Source organism: Nesoenas mayeri (genome assembly GCF_963082525.1).
Source record: "Nesoenas mayeri genome assembly, chromosome: 1".
NCBI classification, from domain to species: Eukaryota; Metazoa; Chordata; class Aves; order Columbiformes; family Columbidae; genus Nesoenas; species Nesoenas mayeri.
In genome coordinates, this window is record NC_137541.1 from 118,490,737 (window position 1) to 118,513,570 (window position 22,834).

The 22,834-nt window shown below is 40.8% G+C and overlaps 1 protein-coding gene across 6 annotated transcripts; it reads left to right on the forward strand.

The window, feature by feature from the left end:
- Window positions 1-252: 252 nt before the first annotated feature.
- U2AF1 (U2 small nuclear RNA auxiliary factor 1) lies at window positions 253-17,518 on the forward strand. 6 transcript variants are annotated; one of them, XM_080356375.1, is made up of 10 exons: window positions 271-389; window positions 1,316-1,793; window positions 2,937-3,024; window positions 5,195-5,225; window positions 5,814-5,880; window positions 10,085-10,134; window positions 10,684-10,782; window positions 11,819-11,952; window positions 12,292-12,384; window positions 14,249-17,517. In XM_080356375.1, the coding sequence occupies exons 3-10, from the start codon at window positions 2,978-2,980 to the stop codon at window positions 14,385-14,387; spliced, it is 660 nt and encodes a 219-aa protein (XP_080212501.1). In that variant the 5' UTR covers window positions 271-389; window positions 1,316-1,793; window positions 2,937-2,977; the 3' UTR covers window positions 14,388-17,517. The 6 variants fall into 6 exon arrangements, with proteins under 6 accessions (XP_080212500.1, XP_080212499.1, XP_080212501.1 ...); XM_080356374.1 differs by lacking the exons at window positions 1,316-1,793; window positions 5,195-5,225 and having other exon boundaries at window positions 253-389; window positions 14,249-17,518; XM_080356373.1 differs by lacking the exons at window positions 1,316-1,793; window positions 5,195-5,225; window positions 5,814-5,880 and adding an exon at window positions 6,686-6,752 and having other exon boundaries at window positions 253-389.
- Window positions 17,519-22,834: the final 5,316 nt, after the last annotated feature.

The following is a 22,834-nucleotide window of genomic DNA, read 5'->3' on the forward strand; positions in this document are numbered from 1 at the left end:
CTCCCCTCTGCTCTGGCGATGGCAGAGCCATAGACTTAGCGGGAGCCGCCAGGCACCGTCCCGGGGATGCGGCCAGAACGCCCCGCTGCCCCCTGCCCCATCCAGCGCATGCGCAGCCGCGGGTGCCGCCCGCGGGCCCCGCGCGCCCTGCCCTCGGCGCTGCAGGGAGAACCGGTCCCCACCACGCACCCAATGAGGGGGCTGGCGGCCCCGCGCGCATGCGCAAGGAGCCGCGCCCTCCCCGCCCCTCCCCTCCCCGCGCGGGGCTCCGTAGAAGTGTTTCCGGCGCGGCGGCAGTGACGTGCACGGTGGGCGCCGGGCTGTCCGGCGGGCGGGCGGTGGGAGATGGCGGAGTATCTGGCCTCCATCTTCGGAACAGAGAAGGACAAGTGAGTGGCCCATCCCTCCTTCCCGCGCCGCTCCGCGCCTCTCCCGCGGCTTAGGCGCTTCGCGGGGAGCTCGAGGGAGGCCGGCGGCTGGTGGCGGGGCGCGCGGGGCACGGTTACGCGCAGCGCCCGCCCGGGCGGCCTGTACGGGTCGTGGCGATAACCCCCCCCCCCCCCCCCCAGCCCCGTCTCCCGCGGGGGTCCCGGCCCCTTTCTTCCACTCCCGCCTCGGGGGCCAACGGAACCCCCGGGACTGGGGCGCGCGCTCGGGCGTTCTTCCCCCCTCCCCCTCCCCAGCCACGGCCGCGCGGGGGAACGTGGCGGCGCGCGGCCGCGGAGAGAAGAGGAAGCGAGGCGGGCGCGCTCCCTCCCTTCCCCCCACCCCGTCCCTCAGGCGCGCGGCGCGGCGGCCCCTCCTCCCCTCCCCCCTCGGCCGGAGAGCGCGTGCGCGCGCCGCCAAGGACGGGGAGGGGTGGAGGGAGAGGGCGCGCGCGCGCGCGCGCCCCACCCCCCCACCCCCTCGCCGCGTGGGGCCTGCGCGTGTCCGCGCCGCTGGCCCCGCCCCTTGCGCTTCTTTCTCCCCTCCCGGGCCGGGCTGGGTCTGTTCCCCTCGGGGAGTCCCTCCTCCTCCTCCTCCTCCTCCCGCTCTCCCTCTCCCCTTCCTGCGGCCGCCATGCGGGTGTGCCCGCGCCTCGTGGCGCGCTGCCGCACCCCCCCACCCCTTCCTCCCCGCCCTCCCCCCCGACGGCTGCGCTCCTCTGGCGGCGGGCGGGAGCGGTCGGGGCCGCTGGGTGCCGAGCTTCCCGCCGCCTCCTGCCGGAAATGGGCCGCCTCTTCCCCTTTTGTTCGCGTCTCTGCGCCTCGCAGCAGCCCGAGAGCTTCCGCTCTGCTGCAAGGACAGCGACTGGTTATTTCTCCCCCCTCCCCAGGGTGCGGAGGATTTCCCCGACTGCTGCATCCTGATCCTCAGGCTTCTGCCTGCAGCCTTCCACGCGTCGGGAACGTCTCTAGGTTCTCTGGTTGTTGGAAGCGTACTTGCAAAACCCTCCTAACGAAAATTTGGTCACCGTCAGCCTGACCAAACCAACGTGTTTTTCCACTTGTAAAAATGAAAGGGGGCATCGATGTGCTACTGGACTAAATTACTCTTGTCAGCCTCTGGCCGTGAGGCTTCTATTTGCCTTCTACTTTGTAGTGCAACATGCCAGTTTCAATTCGCTCATCTATCAGAAAAAGCAGTATCTGCAGCTTCTCTTGAGCTCTGTTACTGTGGCCTCCTTCCTGATACAGTGCATTAAAGTTTAACAGTATGAGTGTATGCTGATACAGCAGCCATGAAATTCCTTATTTTCTAATCAAAAAGCAAGCAGAACTCTCCAGAAAGTGTTGAAGTTGGAGGCACTATTGGTAATTTTATAGTTAGATCATTTTTTTGTTTCAGGGTAGAGTTCAGAAAAGACAGTAAGTATATTGTAATGCTAAGTATGTATTTTCAGAAATGTAAAAATGAAGAGTAAGCGTGGTGACATTTTACAGTAAAATGTTTTGCTAAAAATCAGATATGCTTTAATACTTTATTTTCCCTTTCCATGATTTGATGTTGGTTACACAGGATTGTGGAAAGAATTGGTGATAACTATGAGCATGGTAATAATAATCTTCCAGGAGAATTCTTAAATTTCATTTATACATACATAGCCCATAATAGTTTTCTTGCCCTTCAGAATTTTGCATTCAGTTTTCGCAGTGAAGGTAACTAAACTCTGTATGGTGTTCTGTTATCATTCCATGTGGATTATGCTTAAACATGAGAGTTCTAGTGGGATTCTTAGACCAGCATAGTTTTGAACTTGACATTAGGTGATGGTTAATTGAGAAAAGCTTGTGGTTTAAAATTTTTAAAAAGCTTCCTTTTAGAGTTATTAGCTACATTCATGGAGATGACTTATTAAATGATTTTATTTTGCTTATGTGTATTCTCTCTGTAACATGATTTTTCTCTTATCTGAATTCCTTTAAATACTATGTTGGCAGCACTCTGAGTTACCTTTGACTAAAACTTTAAAAGAGGTGTTTTACAACACATTAGGTAGGTGCAGCTGAATCAGCTTTAAAGCAGGTTATGTTGCCCAGACTAGGAGTTCCATGAACTAAGACACAACCATGTAGCCCATAGTGCAACTTTTCAGACTGTTTTTTACATTATTTCACATCCCATCACCCAGTGAAACTGATAGAAAGACAAGAATAGAGAACTGGAAGGGTAAAACAGGGGTGATTGCTTCTGTCCATTGTGGTGTCACAAATGCACTTTTGGGTTTGAGCAGTGGGTGAAATTGGTTAGATGACTTGCTGTAAATTAAGAGTAAAGAGGAATGAACATGAACAGGTTTGCTGTAATGCTTGCCTATACTGGTTTTGTTTAGTTTTTCTATAGTACTTCTTTACATCAATATAAAGGTAGTTAAGGGCATATGTTTTATAGGAATTGCATGTTAATGTTTTTCTGTTCTAATATTGAAAATACTTTGTGGTTTTTTTCACTCACAGAGTCAACTGTTCATTTTATTTCAAAATTGGAGCTTGTCGTCATGGAGACAGATGTTCTCGGTTGCACAACAAACCGACATTTAGCCAGGTTTGTTATCCTTTTGTTTTCTCTTCTTGTGGCAGTATATTCTTGCTTCTTTAAAGCGTAGATTCTCAGATACAAGTGAGTAGTTACAGAGCTCCAGATTAAGTAGTTCACTTTTGGCCCCAGTTTATATGGGTTTTTGCTTTTTTGGGGGTATTCCATTTACTTCTCCCAGCATTTCTAATTATCTCCTGTCACCCTTAATGGCTGCAGGAAGCGATGCTGTTGTAAGCTTGCCTGTAGTAGAGACCAACCAGTGCTAACTTTCAGGTGAGTGTGCCTTCTCAGTGGTGTTTAGGCACTTAAACCATCCCAGATTTTTTTTAATCACAAACGATGACAGCATGTTCTGCCTATTTAAGAGGCATGAACTTGTCTTTTATGCATTTAATGGAAGAAGACTAGTTAATAAGTAAGAACAACTCATCTGTAGTTAGATTTGCTCTTTGACCCAGGCTCTTAACTTTCAAATGTAACTTACATACTCCTTTGAATTTGAAATAGTTGTTTCTCGAAAACAACTTGCCTGGTTGCTGAGGGTGTATATGTCAGTTGACTTCACAGATAATTTAATCTTTGGCTATGTGAATATTGTTAAAGACATGATGTGTAGCTGCATGTCTGGCAAAAAAAAAAAAAGGCAAGTGGGTGATAGGGTTTTTGTTATTATGAGCTCTATAGTTTTCAGAAATTACATTCCTGGACAACTGTATGCTTTGCCTCTTTCTATCACTGCTGATTGTCAAGGTATACAGATAAATAGATTCTTGGGGAGTATTGTATATGACAAGCAGTGCCTATGAAAGCTGTTGCATTATCAGCAGTTCTACTTACAAAGGTAAATTTCACATAGCAGTGGAGTCCTCTGCAAGTTCATTTTAGCTGATGTGGACCAGGATTGATGAGAATGGTGGACTAATGTTGGTTTGGAGAGAATTAGGGAGGCAAATACTGTCCGTATGACTGGAGTTCAGAGTGATGGTGCTCATGAAGTTAAGCTTTGTGGTTAGGCAAGGGGCAGTTCTAGGAGGCACTGACTGGGTTCCTGATTGATAGGAACCACTGCTGGTACTTCCATCTACAAAAAAAGTTTTCCACATCTGAGAATTTAATAATTTTTTAATGTACATATTGTATCTCAAAAAGAATATTGCCTATTTTCAAAATGATTCCATGTTGCTGACCTACATGGAGAGCATGCGGAGATGTGATTGGTTGTTTGGAGACATGAATTTAGGTCATTGGCTGCTACGAAATTTTTCTAAATTAGACAACTTCAACCGTAGTTGTCATTAAAAATGTGAATCAAGCAACAAAACCCCAAACTACATTTAAAAAAAAACAAACAAACAAACAACACTTTATGTGCAACAACAGTTTCCTCTGTCAGTACAGTTTTAGCTTTACATTAGAAACTGCAGTTAGCAATACCAGCTGAGGTAGGTCAGCAGGGTGGGGCAGGTTCATCCAGTGACATCTGGGACCACTAAAGCATCACCTGACAGATGTTCTGTATTGTAACATCTCAAATGTACCTGGCAGATGTGTAGAGTTCACTAGAAACCTTTATTTGTATGCAGATTGATAATCAGCTGTGGTAGAAAATAGAAGAATGGGTATCTTACTAATGGGAAGTTACCAGCACAATATTTTTCTCTCGTGTTGCTGGTGCAGCTTCGTCATAGAATAGCTGTGTTAGGAAAGGTCATGCAATTCACGGTGATCAAATTACCAGCAATCAGCAGAAACACTGTAACTGTATGCATGTTTCTGGCTCTCTCCAATTGTAGGATAAAACATAGTTATTTTAAACCTGGGCCACGGATACACAAAGCTTTGGTTGGTATGACCACACCCATTAAAAAACAAGTGTGTGATTTTTTTTTTTTTTTAAATGTCATGTTACAGATATTTTTTTTTTTTTAATGTGTTAAGTGGGCAGCATATTTATGTATGGCATTGCTGGTCTATGACTTCTTTAAGCTCTGATTTCTGTGACTAATAATAATGTGTAAGCTAAAATTATTTGGGGATTGCAATTCATATTAACTAACATTGAGCTTGTATTGTAAGTAATCAAATTTCAATTTTTGAGCTGCTTACAGTGATATGGACGTTTGGATTTTTTTTTGTAATATTAGTTTACTAACTTAAACATGGTTTGTTTTTTCAGACAACTTGATTTTAAGAAGAACGGTACAAATGTAAGGTTTCAAGTCTGCCTGGGCTAATTCTTCAAGTAAAAAGCAGAAGGGCTAAAAGGATATTGTCCTTATTTGAAGGATCGGAAACATGTGAACCTATGTTGCTATTATATTATTGAAACAGAAATTCCACCAAGAAATTCCTGATGCACAAAATGAGATGCAGCTCTTGCCTAAAAACCTTACTGTCTGGTGTAACATTTTAGACTCTGGCATTTTGTATCATATGCTGTGCACATAACACTATTTTTTTTTTTTCCCCTAGACATACAATAATGAATCTGGTCTCAAAAGCTAGGCATTTCCATAATGTCATGTGGTAGGGTGTTTTAGGGTACAGTGCCTCACTCTTCCCATATTGAGGATAGCTGTTGAGACAAATGCAGCTCTTTCTTGGTGGTTAATTAAAACTGTTTTCATAATATGATGGTCTGGATGCAATTTTGGAAGATATTCTGCAAATACAAAAGGAAGTCTTAAGAATAAAATATTACTTTTAGCTGTTTGCAAACAAGTTGTCTCTTTGCAATTGTCTATTATATGCACAGCAGCCAGTAGAATTCCCCTTTTTATTTTTTTTCCCCGCAGACCATCTTGATTCAAAACATCTATCGTAACCCCCAAAACAGTGCACAGACGGCTGACGGCTCACACTGTAAGTCCCACAGTTGGAGAAATTTTTTTAAACAATGGTGTTAAAGAGCCCACTCCTAATTATGAGAAAATAATGTTGGCTTCTGAGCTGCTGACATAAAGCTGTTGCAAACAGGACAAGTGATGGAACTCTTCTTGCGCATAGATCAAGAACTTGTCAAATGTGTGCAATTCAGAATGCGGAGTTGACTGCATAAATTGGACTTGATGCAGATCTCTTTTGTACTGCAAAGTGCAACTTGAGCGCTTAGTAACACTGCATTCTTTTTAAAGGGTTAACCTGCAGACATTTCTCAAATTCTTGATTTAACAAAAACAAACAAAAATAATAGGTATATATGTGATGTACGGTAAGTTTCCCAAAACTGTGGATTTTCTTTCATCTTAACTTTTTTAGGAAAATGGAGATTTCATGTTATGCTGTAATTATTGTATTACTTCCTTTCCTGGGGTTTTGCTACTAAAAAAAAAAATCAGTAAAATCGAATTCAAACAAATTATTATGCTAGTACTTTGAATACTGTGTTTGGCCACCATCTATTATTTATCTGCCTGAAATCATGCAAAGCCCCTCTATAGTAATATTAGTGAACAAAATAAAATACAATAATGCAGTATCATGAGATCTCTGTTACTTTACAGTGTTAGGTTGATTCAGAAAGGTCACCAGCTAAGTGAAAGTTCTCCTTGGTAGAGAATAACCGCCTCTTTTTCAGCACAGACTCGGCAAAAGCGACCCTAAAGGAAACCGGTTTCTTGTTAAAATTATTTTCCATAATATAAAGTTGTTGCGTTTTGTATTTCAGACCATTGCCCTCTTGAACATTTACCGTAACCCTCAAAACTCTTCCCAGTCTGCTGACGGTTTGCGCTGTAAGTTCATACAAGTTCCTTCACTGGTTCCCTGGGCTTGATTGTCAGAGCTCAGTGTCGACTTAAGCTGGTCTACCATTTTAGTTTAACAGATCAAACTGACCACGTTTCGTTAAATGTGTCCAAAAAAAAAAAACCCACACCAAAAAAGACCCCTAAAAAACATTTATGTTGTCCCATTGACCTTTCCTACTCCCAAAAATAAGAGGGGAATCTGAATACCATGTATTAAATCAAAAAGGGTTGAAATCTTACTTGCCCTGTGAAGCAGGCTTGGTTACACTGCTTTCTTCCCTCCAGCTTTTTCCCTGCCAGTTGCCTGCATCCTAGAAATGCTTTTCTATATCTTTTTATGCTATCCACTAGGTTCCACTGTCTAAAAGAGCAGGATGTTGACACGTTGGCTTCATCCAGAACAAATTTCCTGCTCTGTAAATGTTAAGAGAACTTCAATTTGAAACTGTTAAGACTGCATGCAGAAATTTGCCCTAGGTTAATGCAGCTTCCATTTAGAGTCTACTTTGGAAGAATACGCTTTGACTGAGAAATGTTTCCCTTGTGGCAGCTGTCCTTTTTGGGATAGGTGCATGCTTAAAATTCCTTCCAAGCTTTTAAAATTGAAATTCCAAAACCAAGTTGTATATTTACATGGGAAAAGACATCTGTAAAAGTACTTTTGAGGAGGGGAAGGCATTTGGGTATGGTCATGAATAATGACTCCTCATTAAGTAGAAACGGGCATAAGAAAACATACCTACTGTGAGACTGGCAGAAGTTAAATGACCAGGATTGTTGATCTGCGATTACTGATACATGATTGTGATTGAATTATCCATACTAGAATAAGATTAAAAAAAAAAAAAATAGGACCAAAAAGGATTGGTGTTATTTTCTAACTAATGTTTCTTGTTGAAGTGAATATTGACTGTGTGGTAATAAAGCTTTGTTTGGCTATTCCTTTTTTTGACTGTTGGATTATAGACTAGTTCAGATTAGTTACCAGCATTTGATTAGATGTGCTTTATGAAATGAACCACTAACACAAAAGTCAACACTGTCTCTTCTGCTTTTAAAAGTAATTTTGGCCAAATTAAGTAACTTGATTTTTTTGTGTGTGTTATACAACCAAGCTAGATAAGTAATGACCTATGTAAGTTTGTCTAGACACTTAAACAGTTCTGTTGGTTTGCAGGCTTTCTTGTTGCAGATGTTTAGTAGTTAATGATGTTCTGGTAAACCAAAAAATGTGCAGTTGGGTATTTCCACTCTGTCCCTAAATTCTCTATGCGCTGGTAACTAATTTGCACAGAGTTACAGCATTTTGGTCTGTGGAGCTGTTTAGATTGTGCAGCTGCAAGAGTCTTGAATGGATTCTCTAGCATTCTCAGTGCTGGTATCCAGTTGGTCTTGGCAAGTGGGTAGATACTTACCAGAGCCCAACTGTACCTTCTGTGGTAGAGCTGGAGCTCTGTGACTAGTAGGTTTGCTGAAACTCCTGGCTCCCTGTTTTTTTTGGTATTTGTCCCTACTTACGTTCTGCATGTATTTTAAATGGATAACTTGGGTAGCTATTTAATGCTTCTGTTGTTGTTGCTTAACTGTCTTCCTTTCTATTGCCGTCGTAGAGAATTAACCCTAGATTTTGAAACAATAGTTTTCCTGAGTATTTTAATTAGTAATTGGGCTTCTCAAGGTTCAGATACCAGTGGCCCTGGAATATGAATGTTTGTAAAGCTTGTTGCACATGAATGCTTCCCTCTTTAGAAGGATATTGAAGTAGCCATTAACTAACTTTTGCTTATGATCTCCTAATTTGACAATGGAATCTACTTACAAGTTTTTAGCAATTGTCCATCTGCTAAAAAGTAGTTATTCCCAACATGGCTCATGAGGCCTCTGTCCGATATCTTTTAAAAAAATATATCTTTAGCTATAAGTAAGCTGTTATCAGTGGTGTTGGCAGAACCTTGAGAATATAGTTAAGTATTAAGCTGTCTAGAAATACTGGTTTAATGTTTGATATTTCCTTAATTTGCTGTATAACCATGGAGAAGCAGTGGGGAAGAAGGAAGTTCTTAAGAGCAAACATGTTTCAAATGCAGAAACATCGTTAGCTTAAACTATATATAACACTCACCCCCTAGCCTTCTTCAGGAGATGAGCTGGGTAGAAGTAATTAGAGTCCAGAAAGTGTGGCTGGTTAGTATTAGAGCCTTTGAAGAAAAACGTAAAGTTCGTCCAAATGGTAAGATAAGACAAAAGTGAGCCCAGAACATCTCTTTTTTTCATAGCAGCGCAAAGTGAATAAACTCAGCTTTGTTGGCTCAGTTTCTTGTCTTCCACATTCTGTGAACTAAAACAGTAATGCTTACAATTTAAAGGCTAGAATATTTTTCTAGCATAAAATGCAGGGTTCATTTTAAGACTGTTCCACTTAGTCATAGTAAACCATTTAACTGCTGAAAAGCTAATACTTGAGGCTTTAATGGATACAGCTTAATGTAGTTTAAAATTCTGTAGACTGGAAGAAATAAACAAAATTCATTTTTATATTCTTAATACTTTGAAAAATCAGCCAAACTTATGTTGTTTTTTATAGCAGCAGGCAAGCAATGTTCATTTGTGAAGTCCAGCTTGGATCATGAAAATCTAATCTGAATATATGACTGGCTTGTCCTGCACTAAAAGGTGTTCTGCAGGACTACAGGAGAAAAAAGTAGTGATATTCACAATTAAATTAGAAAATTGCTCTCTATCACAAGGCATTTTGGTACCCTTCTTTGAGGGCACTGAGAAAAGTATGTAATTTTAAGAACTTCTTATCAAATTAAAAAAAAATTCTGGGCTGTGTCGTATTTTGTGAAATCAGATTCTAGTGAATATGCTGGAGAGGCAGACATGTTAAAATGAATTTCTGCCTTTAGGAAGAGGAACACTAAATTGTTAATCGTGCTTTAAAATATGGAAATGTGACAAAGCACTTGCCTTCTGTTTAGTTAAAGTTGTTGGTAGATAGAGAGGAGGACTGTACATTAAATTTTAGTGGTATTTCAAAGTAATTCCTTTCCCCTTCCTTTAAATTTGTGGCATACAAGTTTGTTTCTGATTTAAACTTGTTTGATTTGATCATGTCAATGTAATGTTTTGACATATTATCTTGAGAACTCAAAGCTCTTCACACGTACTTATTTTTAATATTCCTGTTAGTTAGCTCCATGCTATATGGTGTCTTTTATGCTCCAGATGACCTTTCTAGATTGTTCTGTAGTGTGATCAAAATCTTTCCCTCTTTGTGTATAGGCTCTAATCAGTATGACTCTTGATTTTTACAGGTGCTGTGAGCGATGTTGAGATGCAGGAACATTACGATGAATTCTTTGAGGTATGTAAGAGATGTGAGAATGCATTAAAGTGTTCATGGATTTGTGAACACAAATGGGCTAGATAGACTCAGTGTATGGCACAATTAGATGGATTCAGACAGAAGTGTTTGTTTCCTCAGGTGTTTGTGTCAAATTCGCCAGGAAGTACAAGAATCAGCAACTTAAGGGATTTCGCATTTTTATCTCATAATCCCGTTCTTTCCTATAAATTTAAAATATACTTAATTATTTGCATAGAAGCAAATTAGGTAAAGCTATAGCATCAAGGTTTATATTGTGTTTTCAGTGCATCTTATGTATTGTGTAAATACTGTATGCCTACTGTTTTTATAGCTTTTTATTGTATCCTGTCAGTGTTGTACTTACAGGTGGATACAGTACAGGCCAAGAAAGTACTAATTTTAAAATCTGAAATGTAAAAAAAAAGTTATTTTGGTTCGCCTTTTTTAGGAAAGGACTTCTTTTATACACATTAATAGCTAAATGCAATGCTTCTGTACTCTACAACTGATGTGCTGCAAACTTTTAATTGTTTGCTTTGTGCTTAGGAGGTCTTCACAGAAATGGAAGAAAAATACGGTGAAGTTGAGGAGATGAACGTTTGTGATAACCTTGGAGATCATCTAGTTGGAAATGTATATGTAAAGGTAGGATAAAGAGATACATGTTTACATAATCGATAGGGTGATATTTATTGATCTATAATTTTAAAAGTTACTGTATGCATGTAGATTTTGTGAGAGTAGCTCCTCAGGATATAAGCTTCTCTCCAGTTTTACAATATAAAGTAGAAAGAGTGAAAATGTGAATGGAATCTGAAAGAAATTTTAAGAGATGATGAGACGCTTTCTTGATAGTCAAAATCTGTGCTGTTTTCATAAAGATTAACGCTTTTTTTTTTTACTTTGTTACAAACACAGTCACCACTGCTGGACTGTTTAGTTTGCCAGGAATAATTTGGGGTCTGTCTTCCCATCACACTGCCTTTTAAGCACTTCATTATGAGCAGAGGTTATTCGCAACAGGTGTGTTTACTTTCAACAGATGCATTTATTTTCTAACTTCCCAATTAAACAAAACATCTTGTAACCAAGTTACATTTGGCAGTAGCTGGGTGGTCTAAGGTGCAGACTGAAGCACTTATGTTTAGCTCTTAAAAATCATTGGTATCTCTTGAATAATCAGTACAAAATTATCACCTGCAGAAATTTTATTGTGTATACACAGTGTTGGGAGTGTCTGAGAGTGGTTTTTTTAATATTTTTGCTGCACCTTCCCTTAACTGGAAAATATTTTCAAGCCTAAATTTCTCAGCTGTGTAGGTCATTATCAGAAGTAAAAGTTAGTTTTAAAAGTTTGCAAGTGGTTAGCTGTGAAAAGGAATTGAAGTTTTATGTTAATTTTAAAACAGGATCAGATTTTTGTAAAGCTTCTAAACTTGAAAGACCAAATAGAAGATAATTAAGAGAAAATGTCAGTGTCGTGATCAGCTTTGAGTCCTGATTGATGAAAAGCTAGCATCTTTACCCTTGATTTGATGGACTGTCCCAGGAACTCTGAACTAGCTTCTAGTTTGGTTACTAGTCTTAAGCCTCAGATATTGCATAACTGATTTGATAGGAATGTTTGATCTACTTCCGTTGCTTCTCTATAACATGAGAAAAATGTTAACTTTGCTTTTAGTTTCGCCGTGAAGAAGATGCGGAAAAGGCTGTGATTGACCTGAACAACCGCTGGTTTAATGGACAGCCCATTCATGCTGAGCTCTCCCCTGTGACTGACTTCAGAGAGGCCTGTTGCCGTCAATATGAAATGGGGTAAAAAGCGACTGACTTCCTGTTTGCCTATGACAGTATCTTTGAAACGCTTGCACACACAAGGTGGTTGCATGGGTGTGGCTTTTATGTGTAGCTTAGTGTAGGAAGAAAAACACTTCAGGTAATGTTAATATGGAGCACCTGAAGCCAGTCTCCTGAATTTTGCCATCTTCTTAGGACTTTGAGCTAGAAATGAGTCGGTGCCAGTAAACTGTATTTGTGATTTACTGGTTTTAGTGTTAGGAGTAATTAGCTTTTAGATGGCTAGATAGGGCTTAAGGCAATCAGATACTGTGTAGAGCTGGGAATTTTAACTATGTCTCTTTAACTCCATTTCAGAGAGTGTACACGAGGAGGTTTCTGCAACTTTATGCATTTGAAGCCAATTTCTCGAGAGTTAAGACGCGAGTTGTATGGGCGGCGACGTAAAAAGTAAGTTTGCTTTTAAACAACATGAAAACAGGAAAATTAAGGATCAGATGCTGAACATTCTGAAGGCAAATCTTTAAACTTCTGTCCTTTGTTTGTTTGTTTTCCTAACGCAGTTCTAACACATGCCAGTGAAAGGCATCGAGTAAAGCTAGCAAGTAGCCCGTGTAGAACAAAGGCATAGGTCTTTGTTTAAAAAAGAATGTGGTGCTGTGGATGCTGAAGGTTGATGTGGCATTAAGAGAAGGCAGGGTTCAAGGAGAAGGATATTCACTGAGTTACTAAGTACATAGGACCTACCTGTGATTCACATCTCCGAACCACAAAAGTGTTACAGGTGGACATTATTTGGGAGAAGTATTGCTTTATGCCTCTTTATTTTATTCTTGTCTAAAGGTATTTGCTTCTGGGCTCTGTTAGAAGCAAGCTACTTGGCTAGTAGGCATTTTGGCAGGATCAGATTGGCCACTTTCAGCATCATGCACAATCGAGCATATCTGTAGATTATATTCAGGACCCCACCTTATTTATTTTTCATAGTGAATGGCTATCTTTTCTAGCCTGTATGCATTCCTTACTGTTAGTAACAAAGTCACTGCATTGAGCTCACTTTTTGTTAATGCTGACCTCACAGTGTGATTTATCCTTCATGAAAGGAATTCTCAGTAGGGCAAAGGAATACTGATTTTGATTAATGGCAAAAAATGGCGATAAACACATTTTAATAATAATATTTATTTATTTATTAAGATACCTTGTAGAAAGGCGTATACCTCTGCTGTTACTATCATACCTGTCTTGTGGATGGCTCACTTAGAGCTGTATTCAATCTACTCGCTTTTAGGACCTTGTTATTTGGGATAGGCATGTAAAATTGTTTGGCTTCCTTTTATGTAGAGCACAGTTTTGTAGGTTTCTTTTAATCACAGAAGGAGCCTGGGATTATGAACATGTTTTTTCCTATAAATGTCTTTAATAGGCAATGTCTTAGAATTTGTGAGAATGAATTTAACTTTGGAAAATGTAGATTATGTTGTTTAGACACATGTATTTGTGCCTAAATAATTTTCAAAAATATTCCAATTAATATGAATTTAAATGTAAATGTGAACTTTTAAGATGCTTGAATGATTTATGGAAAACATTAAGTGTGCTCTTGTATTAGTCTTTTGGTCACTTCTGTGAATCTGAATCTCTGACTTAGTAAGGCTAATTAAAAGGTATCACCTTGTATTGCAAGAAAGATTGGGCTTGAGTGTTTGGCTTTGCAATATGATTGTTTTACTGATAGCCCAATTTCAGTCTGTGGTAAAACAAACAAAATAGCTGAATTCTCCATACATTTTTTTTTTTCTTGGTGGCCCTATTTAAATTCATTGTGTAGCTAAAGCTGTCACAGGTTAATGAGAGAGAGGGGGCTGGAATTAAAAAAAAGAGAACTGAGCTGTAATTGGTAATTAATGCAGTTGATTTAACTTAAAAGAGCTGTAGGCTTTTACAGTGCCTTGTTAAGAGCTATTCATAACTGCAAAAGCCGGTATCCCTTTCTCTTGCTTCTTTAATTAACAGCTGTGCAACAGTGCATTTGGTTCCTCTACATGCCTTTCGTTAAAGTTTTGTACACCCATTATGATGGATGACTGGCAGTGAACAGTTGAGTCTTTTAACAGTATGTGTTGACTCCTCAGTGTTAAGTTTGTTTGGTTTGTAAATGCATGATTTTGCAGCCTGAGGGCCAGTTTACAAATCCTTCTAATGCCATGTTGTCTTCCCTCATTACTTACATCCTTAAGTGTTCCACTGTGTGGTACTGCAAGTAAGTTGCTGAATGTGATGACACAGTAAAATATTCAAACTTTCTTTGAAGGCATAGATCCAGATCGAGGTCCCGTGAACGTCGGTCTAGATCCAGAGATCGTGGTCGTGGAGGTGGTGGAGGAGGAGGAGGAGGACGTGAACGTGATAGAAGGCGGTCAAGAGATCGTGAAAGATCTGGTCGATTCTGAGCCATGCCATTTTTACTGTATGTCTGCTAGAAAGTGTTGTAGTTTGACCAAACAAGTTCATAATGAGATTTTTTTTAAAGATGGGCTTCTGAATAAAAAATTTGTAGTGATACAGTATTCTTTGTGTAACTTGTTTCTTGTGGGGGGAGTCTTTTTAACTGTCATTCCTCTATCTTGACAAATACCTGGATTAACTATGCCTGAGGGAAAGGTGGTAAATGTATTGGAGGAGCGCCAGTTTTGGTTTTGTTTGGGTTTGGTTTTTTTTCTTTTTTTAATTATTATTATTTGGGTATAATTTGAACTGTTGATGAAAATGTGTGTGTATATAATATAAAATATTATATACATAGTAAAAATATTATACTGCTTAAGAAACAGTTACATAAGTTTCCCTTTTCTGCTATGCTGTCTGCTTATTTAGGTTAGTTTAGGCACATTTAAAAGGAAGGCTGTACGAAATGCATTTATTTACCAAGTAGAAATGCTTAGTTACGAAAATGTATGTTTGTTTGTTACCAGAAGTCTGTGCTCTGTCTATCAATGTGACTGTGGCATTTACAATAAATCAAATTTCTTGGTGTAAAATCTAAAGCCTATTTCCTAAGCACTCTGGAGTAGTTGAGTTGCTACTCCTGGCTGTGCCAGAATTCATAGTTCAATCTTTTTTGGATTCTTGACTAAATTCCTTGTCTTTGGCTGGAAATAAAGTTGTCTAGTGCAGTTTGGAAAAAAAAAAAAAACCACACAACCAAAAATTGCAATGATTCACAATAGGCAGGTAAGGGTTTTTTTAAAAACTCATGCTCCATGCAATGTGATACATGGGATTTATTGAAGGAAATGCAAGGTCCTAAATACAAGGATCAAATTTCTTAATAGACTGTTTATTTTTTTTCTTACTCTGTTCTCTTAGCTGTCATTTAATGAAAAACATTTTGTTAGCATTCAATGTCATAGGAAACTAATTGGATGCTAGTGGAATTTTTTTTTTTTCTACCTTTATGTGCTTCTGGATAGTCTGAAGTGAGATAAAAGCTAATGGATAGATGACAGTTTATTCACAAATAAGCCATCTTTCTGTCCACGTTTTAATTTCACAATAGCCATGTATCAGAGGTTGTGCAACTCTTAAGGATTTAAAAGTCTAATTAAAATGTTGCTGGAACATCTCGAGAGACCATTTGTACAGTGGCTGACTTGCAATTTAATTTAATTCATGTTTGCTTTTATTTGATGTATAAGATAGTAAGAAATTTTCATCACTGATAATATTTCTGCAAGATATGACTTTATGGACATGAAGCTATGTAATACAATATAGCTTTCCCAGCAATAGAAAGGGTATGGAAGCATTACATAGCCAGATTAACAAAGCAGCTTCTACCTGCCTCCAACATAAGTATAAAACCATTTTGCTCACTGGAACTTGGAGCTGGCAAACAAAATAATATTGAAATATGAGCTTTTCTAAATAATTCTGCTTTGCCTCCTACAACTAAATTCTTCCATCAATTCAATTTCAATTTTTGTTTGCACTGGATGGTTTGGCCAACTGGATTGTAGAATTTATTTTGCCAGTAACTTTTTTAAAGAAGTGTATCACTATGTGAAGATGGCTTCATTGTTTGTTTTGTTGCAAGTACATAAATTACGCTTTAATTCACTGGAAGAAACTGAGCAGTGCCTGGCAATAAATGGTGGAACTGAAGCCTGTGGTATTTCTGCTAGGCACTAGGAATTTAACATTGATTCTTGTAGTTACAGGATATGAATCCAGTTCCATTTCCTCCTCAGAGATATTTAGGATTATTAGTGAGCTAATTTAAATCTTGAGCTCTAAAAGGTGAGGATAGTCTTTCTCTTTTAAAACAGTGTCTAGTATAATGTGGATACTATTTTAAAAGGTTTAAGATTGTTTCTACACAGGTTAATGACACAAGCTGATCTGCTTTATAAACAAGTTAGTTTTAAACTAGTATAAATGGGTCAATGTAATGGCTTTCAACTGTTTATCTAAACCTTGTTAAATTGAAGGTATACTTTTGCATGAACAGATAGCAGAAGGTTGAATTCTCCCTCTCCCCTCAATACAATTTTTCTTAAAGCACTCTTGAATTCCACAAAATGCATCATTTTTATGGCCTGATTGCACAGCCACCCAAAAATTAACAGTGCAACTGGAATATGTCATAATGGGCATTGGAAGCATTGGATTTTACTGGATACCCGAAGAGAAAAAAAACTTGTGCACTGGTCGTTACCTGATCCTGAAATTATTACCTTGTGATAGCATTCAGCATGTAAACTAAGCTCATGATGTATCTTCAGTTAGGGTCATCTTTTAAGGCTATACTACCAGTAAAATCAATTGAACTTGGAAATTGAATATGCATAAATTTGGTTAAACACATTAGTCCAAACTGTATTGGTTTACCAATACAAATCAAGTGGAAATCCTCCCTCCCCCTTCTATTGTTGCTCACAGTGTTTTAGAGTAAATTTGGGGGGTTTTCCCTCCTTCCCAAAGGCACCTACTTCTCACAAATAGTTCATTGTTGACTCTTCTGTTAAACAGTGGATCTTAATTTATGGAGTTCCTTTACCTCAAATAAGTGACAGCATACAGTATTTTCTGAAGTCTGAATCAATTAGGTTGAAACTGTTAATCCCAAGTGGCTTCCTCTTTGTATTTGGCTCTTACTCTGTGAAAATGCTGCTTGTCCATGAATATGTATGTTGAGAGTGTAAAACCAAATGGAGAAAACTTGTTCAAAATAAAGCCTTTTTTTTATAAGAATCTGACAAAAATTATCCCTTTCCTTTAGATGGGATGCTACTCTTTAAACTACTAATGAGCTTATAGACTACAAGTTTCAAATTCTTAGCTTGTGAGTTATTGAGTGATGGTTTTTTGCTTTCTGTTTTTTTTTTTTTTTTATAGCTGGTGGAGCATGTCTTCAACTTAAAAAACCAAAACTCTCCATATTTATTTGATGAAGTATCAAAAGAATGCAACTTGGGGTTAGGAGTTGGGTTTTGCTTGTGTTTTTTTAAAATTGGTAAGGGTTCTGGTTGAAAGATCCTGCAAGTTTCTGTTCTGGTGGTCTGTAGAGAACAAGGTGGCTCATTTTTGACAGAAGGAGCATGTTCACTTGAAGAAATGAGTACTTGAAAGGGGTCATGGCTTGTTACAGATGATTTTTCCTAGTGTTACATTGCTCAAGCTGCAAAACTTTGGGTGTTAACGGCTATGTTTATTGTCACTGTTGTACAACAGCACCTTAAACTGCATCTACTGTCTTTAATACGTTAGAAACTGCTTTCATAGCAGTTGGGGCAAGGATGGGGATGTTAACTGATGTCTTCTCCAGATGTTTGGAACTGCTGCTGCTGCTGCACTGATGAGTGCCCCCCAAAAACAGTCCTGTTCAGGAAAAGTCGAGGCTAAAAAATGGAACCGACTTGGTGTGCAGTCATTTCAGCTGCTAGGGAAGTGATGCCTAGTTGGGAAGGCCATCATAGGAGAGCATGTTTGCAGCTGTATCTGCCATTTATTGCAAGGATGAAGCCAAGCTGTATTACTGCAGAGTGCAATTTTACCTTAGAGTGCATGAATTTCAGTTTTGAAAAAAGTTGAAATTACAGCCAAATGTAGAACAAATCAAGGTATCTTCATGTTGAATTGATAGCTGATGCATTCTAAAACAATGCACAAGTATTTCTGAATTAATCTGTTTAGCCAATGTTACTTTTATCGCAGTATTGGTTTTGTTAAATCCACACCTACAGAAAATGAAGCATGTCTCCTGAACTATGTGGACAAACCTTCTTTGTCAGCAATGTGCTCATCAGTCATAAACATCCAACCCCCTGTTTATGCATATCATGTTTTATTTCTTATGAAACCGTAACCTTCAGCAAAAAGAACCACTAATGAAAGGACACTGCTGTCCTATACTGCAGTCCCATAGTACCTCAGCAGCAGCGTCAGAACTGCTTTAGAAGGTGCCTGTTTTCCTGCTGGAGCTTACTGCCCGAAAAGGTGTTAATTTAATTGTTCTGAAGTTGCAATTGTAAATTTGATTTGTGGGATGGGGTTGAATGGGTTTGAAACCAGATCTGCTGCCAACAGGCAGCTCTGGTAGCCAGTGGCTTCACTCCAACATGCACAAAGTGGGAGGGGGGTGAGTGTGCTTATCTGTAACTGTTAAGACACAAATCTCTGGTTCTTAGCAGTTCTTTGATAACCATAAGGTTCAGTACTTTTTCATAATTTCTGTTGTGGTTGTTTGCGTTCTAACTAGATTGGTTTGACAGAACCAAAGGCAAGTTGTATGCATTCGTACATCATCAGAGCAGAAAGGTGGTAATTTCTCGTGAAGTGGTGGAATGCGAGCAAGGCTGGGGGCAGCAGCTTCTCGGGGGAGCTGGAGCCCTGTAGCAGCTCATGTGAGCGTGGTTGCCCCTTTGATCCAAGTACCTTAAAAATATTGAGAGCTCTGCAAGCTGTTCCCTCCAGGAAGATAAAATTACTATGATTCAGTTATTCCTTTGGGTCAAACCCATGCGTTTTTGACATACGCAGAGCACTGTGACATCCATGTGCTGTAGGCTGCTTCCAGCTTTCAGTTTCCAAAACTGCACATTTAGTTAGATTGGGAGGAAAAAAAAAAAACACCATTTCTGCTCTGGTTTCAGAAAGCCCCGAGACAACATGGGGAGACAGGCAGCAGACAGCGATCAGGCTGGTCTCCGTGCCTCTTTGTTTTCACAGAAAAGCCTTTAGTCTAGCAGGCTTAGGCCTGCTGTGCGTTTGCCAGCACTTGGCTTGATTTCAGGTCTTGCTACCTATGCAGCTGAATATTGGATGTGTTTCAGATCCTTCTTGCTTTCTTCTTGGAGCTGTCTGGGATTCCGGCCAGGCAGAGGGAGGGAGGGAGCTGCTGCCCTGCAGCCTGTGTGCCATCTTGCTTCCTGGGCCTGAGGGCTGTGGGAAGAGATGGGGGCGGGGAGGGGAGTGACTGCTTCTCCTTCTTCTACCCACCCATTTCCCTTGAGAACTAATAATGCTCATGTCCAAGAGAAAGATGAGAGCAAGCTTCATGGATCCTAACAGTCCTGCATCTTCCACCATGTCCTCTTCCCTCCTCTCTAGTGAACATGGAAGATGTTTCCTCTCTGCTTCTTCTTGTGTTGGTGGACAAAAAGGTCCTGGAGCTGCAGGAGACTTGACGAAGGAACTCTGAGGCAGGACATGAAGAACTGTTTTCTGGACACAGGACAAGTGAAAAGTGAGCAGGCAGCCTGACAGACTTTGGGATTGCATGCAACATTAATTGTTGCATTGCTGGACTGGGGATGGGCAAGGGAAATGCCAATGACAGTCCAAAATCTGACCAAGTAATAGTCTCATTAATGTCTGGGCCAGTCTTTTCATTCCGGAGTGGTTTGACTCATGATTTTTTGACTGTTTCATGTGACCCTGTTAACCACAACAGAGAGACATTTAATTGCCCTTCTTGCTCAGCTTCCAAGGAGGGAAGCCTTTGGTCCTTTGGACAACTCTTTGATTCTCAAGCACACATGGTGGTAGCTGTTAACACTTTACAGAAAGACCATCTTCAGCAAAGGGAATAGATCTGCAGGTGAAAAGAGAGCAGCAGATTATGTCCTCTTCGTAGTACTTGGGCAAGGTTTCTGACAGTCTCTCACTCCACCCTGGTATCCAAGCTGGATTATTGCAGTCTGCATAAGTGTCTTGCCAGATGACAGAGAAACTAGCTGGGTCATTTGGTTTAGAGGGTGGTGATGAACAGCTCATACCTTCCCTGGAGACCAGTTCCATATGGGTCTGTGCTGGTATCTGTCCTGTTTTAATATTTTTGTCACTGACTTAGAGAAGAAAATGAGTGCATCCTCATGGGGTTTGTGGATGACACCAGACTGGGACACAAGAGTGGACTCACACCTGAGACACAAGATGGTAAGACAGTCATCCACAAGGACCTGGACAGGCTAGGAGGATGGGCCAGCAGGAACCTCATGAAGCTCAGCAAGGACAAAGTCCTACCCTTGGGTGGGCCAACCCTTGGTAGGCCACAGGCTGGGGACTGCTTGGGAGGGGAGCAGCTCTGCAGGTAAAGCCCTGGGGCCACAGTGGGCAGCAAGCTGGATGTGAGGTCATGGTGTGTCCTGGGAGCAAAGAGGGCCAGCTGCATCCTTGGTGGGATGGACAGGGACAAGCGATAGACTGAGGGAAGTGATTATGCCCCTCTACTCATCACGAGTTAGACCACACTCAAAACTGTCTGTTGGTTTGGGCCTCCAGCATGGAAAAGATACCAGTAAGCTGAAGTGAGTCCAGGGCCTCCAAGGCAGTCAGGGGCTGGAGTGGTGGCCCTGTGAGGACAGCCCAGGTGAGCAGGGCTTGCTTAGCCTGCGGCAGGGGTGACTGTGGAGGAACCTGACAGCCACCTCCCTGTGCCTATGGGGAGGTGAGCAAGAGGAAAAGGCAGGATCTTTACTGAAGTCATACACTGACAGAGGGGAGGTTCCAGCTGGCTGTAGGGAAAACATTTTCCCTTTGAGGACAGTCAGGCACTGTCTCTGTCCTGGGAAGCCTTCAAGACCTGAGTGGACAAGGCCTGAGCAACCTGCCTTGCTCTCTGGATGGACCCTACTTTGAGCAGTAGGCTGGACCACAGATGTCCCGACGTGCCTCCCAGCCTGACCAGTGCTGTGGTTCTGATGTTCTGCCCAAATCCTTCTTGCTGTGACTTTAACATTTTCCACTTTCTCCTACTCTGAAAGAACATGAAAAATAGTTTGCCCCCTTCCTCATTGCCCTTTAGCTCAATGAAGGTAGTTCTGCTTTTTTTTTTTCCCCCAGTTCTCTCTGTACAACTCCTTTCAGTCTCTACTTCTGGGCTATGTTTCTCTCCACACCTTCTTGTACTCCTCAGGCCATGTCCCACATGGGCCATATCTTTTTTAAAATGCAGCATTCCAGATAGGACATGGTGCCTCAACAAAGCGCACCAGTGCTGAGAGTGCCATATGTCCTACAGACCATATTCTTGTTTGCTTAACCCTGTGTGATGTTTGGTTTTGTTTTTTTCACAACAGCAGGGCCCTGTTGACTCACGTAGAGTTTGCAGGGCACTATAGCCATATCTTCCACCCTACACAAATGCTGTCCAGATAGTGGCTACTCGAGAAGACGATATTGCTCACACCTAGCTGCAAAATTTTGCATTTGTCCTTATTGGCCAACTTCCTATTTTACTTTCTCATCTAATTTCTCCAGTCTGTCAGAGATCACTTTGAACTATCATTCTGTCCTCCAAATCGTTTGCAGCCTCTGCCATGTAGTTAAAATATGGAGTAGCTCTTCTTGGACTACTTTGCCCTCCATTTGTATAAAAACATTTCCATGAGCTTGTGCGATAACCTTGTGCTCTTCCTTCCCAAAAGGGCTCTAGGTACCACTAAAGCACTGTTGATGCTTTGGGTGACTTCGTTAGTTGCTCATAAAAAGCCTTCTTCACCTGATCTTTCTCCTTCAGTGATCCTACCACAACTGCTTTTACCTTTTTCCCCTCTCTTTGATGACTGATTGCAGTTGTCCAAAGGATCTCTCTCCTTGACCTTTCAGTCTTCAGCATGCCTGAAGGAGAAAAATAGTCTTAAGCGTTGTCAGGTCTCAGGAAATAGCTTAAGTGGCTCCACTTATGAAATTGACAGTGACCTGCTGATTTATAGGAGTTATTTGCAAGGCTGCGTCGAAGCGTAATTTAAGTGTCCCACTGACTGGGCTCAGCCATAGTGGGTCAAATTAGCAGGCAGTGGGGCAGAGAAAAGCTTTCTGTACTCATTCCCAGCTACCACATCTGATTTTAATGCCACTAATGCCAATGGTACAATGTGGGTTGGTGTTGCTGTGGATATCTTTTAAGTCATGGGGGTTTAAGTCAATGGTTTTTAAGTCAAAATTCCCATTTTCTTTTAAGTGTTGCCAGTTTACCTCCACCTGGCTGCTGCCACAGTAAAGGAGATAGAATTTTGAATGCAGAGAGCTGTGGTGCAATTACGAATCCCTCTCACTAGCCTCACATATTATGTTTAAATAGTTTCCAACAAGCCTAATCACTTGGGCTTACAAGTCTGCTGTGAGGTATCTGGTTTACATTTTACAGGATCTGGCAAATCCATCTGTGCTGCCGATTTCGTATCTTGATGCCCATCTGCCTGAAGCTGCAGTGGTAGCTGTGAGGCTGGCACTTTTTCACAGAATAGCTGACCGGTGCCTCTTCCCTCAGTCCCTCCTGAAAGGCGTTAGAGGTACGGTTACCCCTCCTTGGCTACCCTCTGTGGGTACAACTTCAGTTTTCAAACACTTGCACCCATTCTGTTCTAAATATTAATGGATTTTTCTTTGCTGCGCT